General features: G+C 35.0%; 1 protein-coding gene across 2 annotated transcripts in view; it reads left to right on the top strand.

Moving 5' to 3' along the window:
- GLRA3 (glycine receptor alpha 3) overlaps positions 1 to 9160 on the top strand; it is an 86147-nt gene that overhangs the window by 56137 nt on the left and 20850 nt on the right. For both annotated transcript variants that reach the window (XM_035325363.1, XM_035325365.1), the window contains exon 6: positions 4892 to 5029. In XM_035325363.1, the coding sequence (XP_035181254.1) occupies positions 4892 to 5029 (138 nt within the window). The remainder of the gene's footprint in view (positions 1 to 4891; positions 5030 to 9160) is intronic.

Raw genomic sequence — 9160 nt, 5'->3', positions numbered from 1 at the left:
ACGGAAGGGAGGACGGAAGGGAGGACGGAAGGGAGGACGGAAGGGAGACCTGTATCAAATGTTCCAGGCAAAAGTCCTGACCACAGTCCTCATTTCCTGCATTCTTTTCCACCTCCTCCCTCCACAAGTGTGACCACACAGAATTTTACTTTCATTTTTCACACTTATCACCAGCTTTGTGTCAGAACATTTTCTAAAGAAAATTTCTCCAAGCCAAATCCAACTTTCCTAATTGTTTCAGACCCTCTACAGTGCCAATTAATTCTAAGTTCTACTTAGTTTGCCAGCTCTTCATATTCATCCCAGGAGGAGGTCTCAGTCAGCCAGTACATGCTTTACTAGCTAATTACCTTGAATGACTTCAGACACCTAAAAATGAGTTGCCTCTTTAAGAAGGGCTGTTTGCTGAGAGGCTATGGTGCCATGTTCTCAACTTTTCCTGAAAACTTCTCTCTCTAGTAACCTTCTCCTTCTGTGATGATAGACTTGTCGTATTATTACCAACAAATTACCATCTCCTTTTGCATTAGAGATGTTTCATCTGACTGTGTCATCTCAATACAAAAGACGACTGAATGTAGTCATAGACTTTTTTTTTTTTTTTACATAATCTGCATCATAATATTTTAACACAGAAAATAGTAATATGGGATTTTTTTTGTTGTTGTTGTTCATTCTTTGATTAACTTGCTTTTAGAGGCTTTCTTAACTATTATTCTCCTCCTTTCCCTTATATACAAACTGGCACAACTGAAGAGTAAAATCTCACCTTCTCTCACAGCACATGATTCTCTTCCACACATTTTCATCCTGACAAGTCAATGCACTCTCCTTATCCAGTCCCTCAGTCAACACTGTGGATCACTTTAGTACTTTCCTATTTTTTTGAATATGCTGTTTTCTAGTTGTAAGACAACTTTTAAGAGACAATCATTAGAGAGAAAATCCACTGAGACTAGTAAGAGGTTCTAGACAATAGAGAAAATTGACTGAGACGTAATGTAACAAGCTATACACAAGTGCTGCCAAATGTAGAAGCTAGCAGAGAACCTAGCATTCTCACAGCAATGCCCTAGTTTTCACTCTTAAGATACACACAAGATGCAGACAAAAAGGTCAATTACTTTTAATTGCAGTTGTGTGTCAGAAATACTCAGCTCTAATTACAAGCTTTAACAGTGTCAATGGTGCTGCATAAACCTGGCACCAGGAGAGCACCATTACTCACTTCATTCATCCATCTTTTCTCATCTAAGCAGCTGCTAATCTTATACAAACAATGAACTACTCATTTTCTTTTTTATTCTGGTAAAAGTCATTTCAGCAGTGGATGGCTGAGTGTACATTTTTTGCCTAGATGAGTAAAGTAAATGCATTCTAAGTGGAGAACTGCTTTATTACAGCATCTAATCAGATTTCCATTTTGCAAACATATGCCTGTCTGGCAAATACATATGCATGAATGATACACATAGCCCCACCAAACTCAAGTGGTGGCCTCAGGGCTTTAAAGTTATTCACATAATTTCAATACTGTGAACATTTATGACTGGCAATTCTGGGATCCTAAACCTAAAATATAACACTCCAAAACTTTCATTACCAAAGCTCTCTACATTTCTGCAACTTGCCATGCATGCAGTCCCCCCACATTTGATGGCACTGAGCACTTTATTGTCTTACCTCAAGATCAAAAGTCTCTACTTGTCTTGAGACTTAACCTTAAGGTAATTTCAAAATCTGCCATGATATCTTGTCACGGTGCTGGGAGTCCAGCTACTCCAATAAGAGACATTAATTACATTAATCAGCAGAGCCCACAAAATTAAGATGCTGGAGATCTGTGTTTTTTAATTATTATTATTATTATTATTATTATTTTGTTTGGTTGTTGTTTTTGCTTGTTGCTTATATCATTGAATCATAGTATCTTTCAGGCTGCAAAAGACCCCTAAGATCTAGACCAACATCAATATATGTATTATATATATATATATTATATAATATAATGGAATCAAACTGTAATAGCATATATACCCTAGTATAGTAAACACTGATTTTTTTAAACAGACATTTTACAGATATGCTTTTCCCCTTATGCACAGTGCACACTATACCGCCAGTACTCTGAGTGCAAACTACTGTGCTATGTAGCAGGTCTTCATCACAAAAAAAAATAAGAAATAAAAATATTTTCCTTGTCTGAGATATTAAGAATGCTCAATTAGCTCTATCAGTTCCCTATTCGCCCTGAAAATTTTGGGCCTAGGACATTAAATGCAGTTTGGTCTTGCACTTCATTCTTAAAAATTCTCTGATTCTGCTATATATCTGTAAGTGACAAGATATTTATGACTGCATTTTTTTTTTTTTTTTTTTTTTTGGAATTGTACCAGCTAAAAAATTTTCTTTTAGGAAATCAAGGACACCTTCACCTCTCAATAAAGAAAATTCAGAGACAAATTAGTGTTATCAAATAGGTTAATATGCTTAAATAATTTGTGTTTTCTTATTTTACCAATTATAAGAGTGTTAGAAAACTTTAGATTTCCCTAATTCAATGGGTACATTTGGTTGGGCCATTTTTTCACATTTAATAAAGCAACAAAATTTAATATAGACTAAGTTGATTTAATTTAACATACCTAATGGAAATCAAATATACATGATAGCCTCTTAAATTTCTTTGGAATCACGTTTTAATTAAGCTCTTCTATGTTTTAATTCACATTTACTGGATAAATATGGTCTTGACTTAAAAAAATGGAATTACGCTATTGAATGCTAAAGATATATTTGGGTATTTAAAATGTAAACGAAATAGATTACTACATAAGCAGTTTGCATAAATATTATTTTTAATATATTGAACTATAGAAGAATTAATGGGCAGGGTTGCTAATCAAAATTAAAAATACACGTTAGAGATGAATAAATCTGATTTAGTGAAATAAATCTTGACACAGCAGTTTTTTCTTGTCAGTTCAATGAATTTTACTCAGGGGATATCAATTCTGTCCATACTCTACATGCTTCAAATGATAATCTTCACTACACACAACCGCTTGTTGTGTGAATAGATGTAATGTTTGATAAGAGCTACATTTCTTGTTTTTCCTAGTTTCTGACATTTAATAGTGAATTTTAAGACTGTGTCTATATGATGTCATGTATTCAAGAACAGGGGAAAAAAATGCTTCCTTGCATGTTTAATATACAATTGTAATCACTTGCATAATGACTGATCTCAATGAAATACTTACTTAAAAGGATATGTATTGTTTTTAGCACATTCATTTAACCCCAACAAAATACCAAAGAGAGTAAACCAACAGTCATCCTGAGCGCTTGTGAAAACCTTGAATAAGGGTAATCTCCAAAAGAAACAGAAAGAATCTAAAGGTATTGGAAAAAGTTTTAAATTAATAGTCACTGATTCTTAATTTATGGATACATTCAACATAGATCAGAAAGGATAAAGTGTATTTCAGATGTGAGGTCAGCATATCAGGGCATTATAACATTTATAGATGTATTCAAAAAGTAAATGAAGCCACTGAATACAACAGGGGAAAGATTTATGTCTGCACACCGAAGACTTTATTTCCCTCACTGGAACTCAAAATTTCAATATTTGCTGGCAGACAGCTTCTCTTAGAATGTTCTGAGCACTGTATTTATACAGTGAATTGTTACTGAAAGGTTAAGATATTTCCAGTTATCTGTAGGTTATTCTTAACAGCTCATCAGCTTTGGACTAAAGCAGAAAAGAAATGTTGCAAAGAAGCAAAATGGATGAAAGCTATATAATTTAGATATAAAGATGACACCATTCTTATAGTTCAAGTTATTATATGTGAGTCAAGTGTACCCTTGTGGTCCAAGCTATTTCAATAATAGAAGCCGTTTAGTTTTAGATTTCAGTCTTCAAATTGCACTTTGTCCAAAGCTATTAGACCCTGAGAAAATCTTAATGAAACCTGAATAAGAATAGGAAGTCTTTTTTTTTTTTTTTTTTTTTTTTTTTCAGTTGTCACAACCAGATAATTTATCCAGAAAAATTTTGGAATAAAATGCTAGGGATATGCTGGAAAAATAATATATGACATACTCACAGGAAGTAGAGCAGTTTTCCTCAGTGATATCCAAAGCACATGTTAGCTGAGAGATGGAGATAGAAGGAAAAACTACTTGCCCTTTAAAAAGTCTGCCCTTTGATTAATACTCCAACTAGAGATTTTGCTGTTTTATTTAATCACACATACATGGGGTAAGGATAAGAGCAGAAATCTGAATATTAAAACTGAATACAACATAATCACATACAACATATACACAACATAATAACACAACAGTCAGAGAGAACATGCAATCTTCCTTGCAAGCTTTTCCTTGTTTTGTACCAGTTCCAGAGAAAAATATTTTTTTTCAATTATATTAATATCTCAGTCCTGGAGAAATTCTCATTCCCTTTCCAGAATATGTATCTACTTTAAGTCAGATTGACATAAATCCATACATAAAACTGACAAACCACCATTTCACCCTATATAAGAGGAGAAGATGATCTGAGAGTGATGGGGCTATCTATCTTTCATAGGCAAGGGAGGGTATGTTTAGATTAGTTTTATACTTTTGTTAACTCCATCAGAAGACTACCTAAGTATTAAGATTTCACAAAGGATCCATAAAATTGGCTTTTTCAGTATGTTCAGTATGATTTAGAATGGCAGATAATGCTCTTTGGTTAACAGGTATAAGGAGATCTGCTGTATTTTCCCCTTTTATGGCTTTTACTCAAGACATCACTATTTGGTATGTCCCTGCTTTTAAAAGTTTGCAACTGACTTTTTATGCACTCTTTTTTTTTTTTTTTTTTTTTTTTTTTTAGTTGGATACACGATGAATGATCTCATTTTTGAATGGCAAGAAAAGGGAGCAGTTCAAGTAGCAGAAGGTCTCACTCTGCCACAGTTTCTCTTGAAAGAAGAAAAGGATTTATGTTACTGCACCAAGCATTATAATACAGGTAGGAAAGCATAACAGTGATTAAAACTGGAAAGCCATTTAACATTTATTGTTATTTTGGAGAGGTTATATATTTGTTTAATATTCTCACTGAACTCACAAGAAGATTGAAACATATTTTGATTTTTCAGGACAAGGTAGTCTTAAATAATTGACACAATGAAATCGAAATACCTGAAGGCTGAACAAACTTGTATTTCAGTAAGCTTAAGAAAATATGTATTTGAAGTAATTCAGAAGTAATTCAGTCAAGAGTTTATTTTTTTTTTCAGTGGGTGCCATGACAGCATCTACACACTGCAGGATCTGAAGCACTTCCAAGATCCAAAGTCCATATGCTGCACACAAAGTATGGCCTGGCTCCATCAGAAAAACAAACAAACAAACAAACAAAAAAAGCCTCTATCAGTATTTCTAAGCCTTATCTGTGCCCTAGTTCTTAATGGAATCCTTAGTGTACAAAGGCTAGATGTCCAAACTAGACATGGCCTTCCTATAGCCAATGGCCAAATCTTCCTAAAAGATCCTTGCTATGGCCACAATCTTCCTATAAAACTTGAAATATTTAAAATATTTATAGTACAATGTCTGTCTCATCAGGACTGGGATTATTTGGGAGAAAAAACATTACTAACATAGTCATTTTATTTCTAATTGTAAAGAGAGAGAGAGAGAGGGAGGGAGAGAGAGTTGTTGTGATAACTGGAAAACCACAAGCGTAACAATTCTAAAGCATATAGCAAAGGCTAAAAATTATAGCTTCCATCTTCTCAAGGAAAAAAAAAAAAAAAAAAAAAATAAGATTCTTTCAATCATCCATATGTCTCTCTATTTCTGCTCTCCAATACAATTCTTAATAGGTTAAACATAATGTCAAATCTAACCATTTTAAATAAATGGTTTATTTGGATTCTGCTAAAATGGCAGAGGGGAGAAAATTCAACAGATGGCCTTAATAAAGAATTTCTTGGTTCAGTCTAAGTAAAGGAAAAATGCTTATCAACACTGAGCATATCACAGATACCATGGTGCCCTAAGGGAGGAAAAAGTTTTCTAATGATTTCAATTTAGAATGGGGAGATATTAATACAGATGTTTGAAGTATTCTCTAAAAGAAACAAGAAATAAGTAATGTGCAGCTTTACAATACAAATACTAACATGTCTAATCCTTAAAGAGCTTCCAGAAATGGAGAAAAATATCCTATTGGAGGATAATTTTTCCACTCAAACGTCCTTTTATTGATAATATTCAAATTATTATTTTTCCTTTCTTCTTTTTAATATAATTAAGATAGATAAGAAAACTTTATTTTTGTGACTTTTCTCTGTCTTCTAGATGCATAGGCAAAATCTGCTTCATTTTTAAGCCTCTCTTACTTTTGTGCTATTTTAACATGTATTTATAGCTATAATTTGTATAATGATGTTTTCAAACAGGAATCTATGGTAGAAACTATTCTCTTCATTTTTCTAAAGTTCATTTGAATATCTTGTGTTCAAAAATACCTAACTCAGGAATTAAAACTTTACTGTGAGACTTAATCTGATATTGTGTAGAAACTTGTCTTAAAATGTTGATGATCATTAGAATCATCATAGTTTGAAACTTTAATTTTGACCAAAAAATATTATATATATATATATATTTGTGAGCTACTACCTTTTTTCTTTATAGCCTTTGTTTCATGTCTGTCTGTTTAAAATGGGATTCGTTTTCTTCCAACCGGAAGCAGGAAAATATGCTTGGCCTAGGCATGCAATGCACTAGATTGCGTGGGATAGACTTGCACTTATTTAATTTTTTTCACTGTGGCCCTGAACTGAACTGAGAAGTGGAAACAACAGATATTATTAACTGCACGTAAGGTCTCATGGGTCCCAAAATGTGCCTGTAGCCAAGTTCATGTACTTATCCCTGTGAACTGCTGTCACATTTAGGTGGGAGAAAGGGTTTACTGGCATAACTCTAGAGGACAGCATGGCCAATCATCAGTCTGTAGATTTCGGTATTGCTTTGGCCAAACTACATTTCTGCAGCCAAACAGGTTGTTCTAAAATGCACATGCAGCCCACAGCCCTGAAAAGAGTGCTGAAGTTCACAGAATCACAGAATGGCTGAGGTTGGAAAAGACCTCTGTAGATCATCTAGTCCAAGCCCCCTGCTGAGCAGGATCACCTAGAGCACATTGCACAGGATGGCATCCAGGCAGGTTTTGAATATCTCCAAAGAAGAAGACTCTACAACCTCTCTGAGCAACCTGTCCCTGTGCTCTGCCACCCTCACAGTAAAGAAGTGCCCTCTCATATTAACATGCATTTCCTCTATTTAAAAAATATTTATGTCTCTATTAAAAATAATAAAAATAATTGGGCCATTGCATTTGTCTTTAAAAACTCGGTCCTCTTCCAATACCTTGGATGTCTTGGTGCAGATATTTACTATGGAATTCTGGGAACAGACTTTAAAATAAGATAATTTTATGGCTGTGGGACCTACTTATGTCTGGCACGTGGGGGAAATGCAATGCTGGGTGTCACTTGCTGTAGGCAGAAGGGTTTATCTTCAGCAGGGGAAGCAGCCAACAGACCTGCTCAAGTTTGCAGCACCAAAATTTACAGGTTTGAAGCTGAAATAACTTTGGCAGAGCAAAATACAATATACTAAATAAACACTCTTAGAAGAATGCTAAACAACTGCTGCTGATATGCAATGTGACAAAATACCAGTTTTCAGTTTAAATTTAGTTACAACACAGGATGGAAGGCTTTTCTGAGACATCCTGTAAAAATAGGAAAAAAAAAGTCTCTGTGAAATTAATTAACATGAAGTTTCAGGACAGTACATAGAAACTCATCACTGCATGCCTCATCAGTGTTTCATGCTGAATTTAAAGTGGGTTACTGTAACCATCGCTTAGAAACCAAAGTCCTTCCAAATATAGGGATGTAACAGTTTCAGCAACAGTACAGCATAATGGCTCATCAAATCTTGTGTTTTGAATTGACGCAACGTTTGTGATCATTTTTATCTGCTTTTGCATCCAGTGGCATATCTGCAATGACAAACTCAGGAAATGAAGTAGAAGCATAACAATTAGACAAGTCACAACATGTGACTCTTCACATTACAAGGATGGTCTGCTTTCACTTCCTGTGTCACATGCATTGCTCCCCTGGGCTTTTATGCAGCACTCAGTTTTAATTTCAATCACAGGTACCAGTGGGTGAAGAGAAAAACAACAAGAACAAAATCTGTGAAGCTGCTCATTCCTTCACTGAAAAGGGAGAAATAATATACATTTTGAAAAGCAAATATAGAGCTTGTCGCATATTAAGGATGTAACCATCCCCAGACAAATAAAACAGCATTACTTGCATCCAACATAGCTTTTTTCCCTGAGGGAAGAGACCTGGATTCTCACCCCTTCACTTATCAAAATTTAAACATTCTACCTTAAAGATTCATTGAATAAAAATTCATCAGCTGCCCTGAAAATAGTGACATCTAATTGTCCTTTCTATTTAGGTTGCTATTAGATTCTCCTTAGTTTCTACTTTTCCCTTCTCTGCCATTGCTAATGCAGTGCAGCACACGACTAGTTTTCCACATCACACGCGTGCACCAGTGACCTGTGTTCTATTCGACACCTGTCAGGCTCCCAGGCCTTTCCTGCAGAGCCCAGCTTGTACCAATGCATGGGATTATTCCATCCTTGTTGCAGGACTGTTCATTTGTCCTTGTTGAATTTCATGAGGTCGCTGTTCCTCCAGACTATGGGAGTCTCTCCGAACAGCAGCTTGGCCCTCCATTTTGATGGAATTGCAAGTGTAGATTCATCAAGATGGGAAAAAAGAAAAAATAATAGTTGCTCTTTTCTGAATTTATTTTCATCTCTCTTACTGCACTCATTATCAGTCTTATGCCAAATCCCACCTGCACTGGCATTTGTTTCTAAGGAAGCTATGTGAAGTCCCTTCCTTCCTGAGCAAGAACTGATGCAGGCTTTCTATGGGAGGTGAGAGCAGCAGCAATGATATCCCCTGATATCCAGGCTGTGAGTTGAAAGAAAAACTGAATGGTAGTACATTCCTACTTTTCTTTTGTAAATCCTGGCTTCATAGATACATAG

Source organism: Oxyura jamaicensis, chromosome 4, assembly GCF_011077185.1.
Source record: "Oxyura jamaicensis isolate SHBP4307 breed ruddy duck chromosome 4, BPBGC_Ojam_1.0, whole genome shotgun sequence".
In the NCBI taxonomy this organism is placed as follows: Eukaryota; Metazoa; Chordata; class Aves; order Anseriformes; family Anatidae; genus Oxyura; species Oxyura jamaicensis.
The sequence above is the reverse complement of the archived record's forward strand: the minus strand, read 5'-3'. Positions and strand labels throughout refer to the sequence as shown.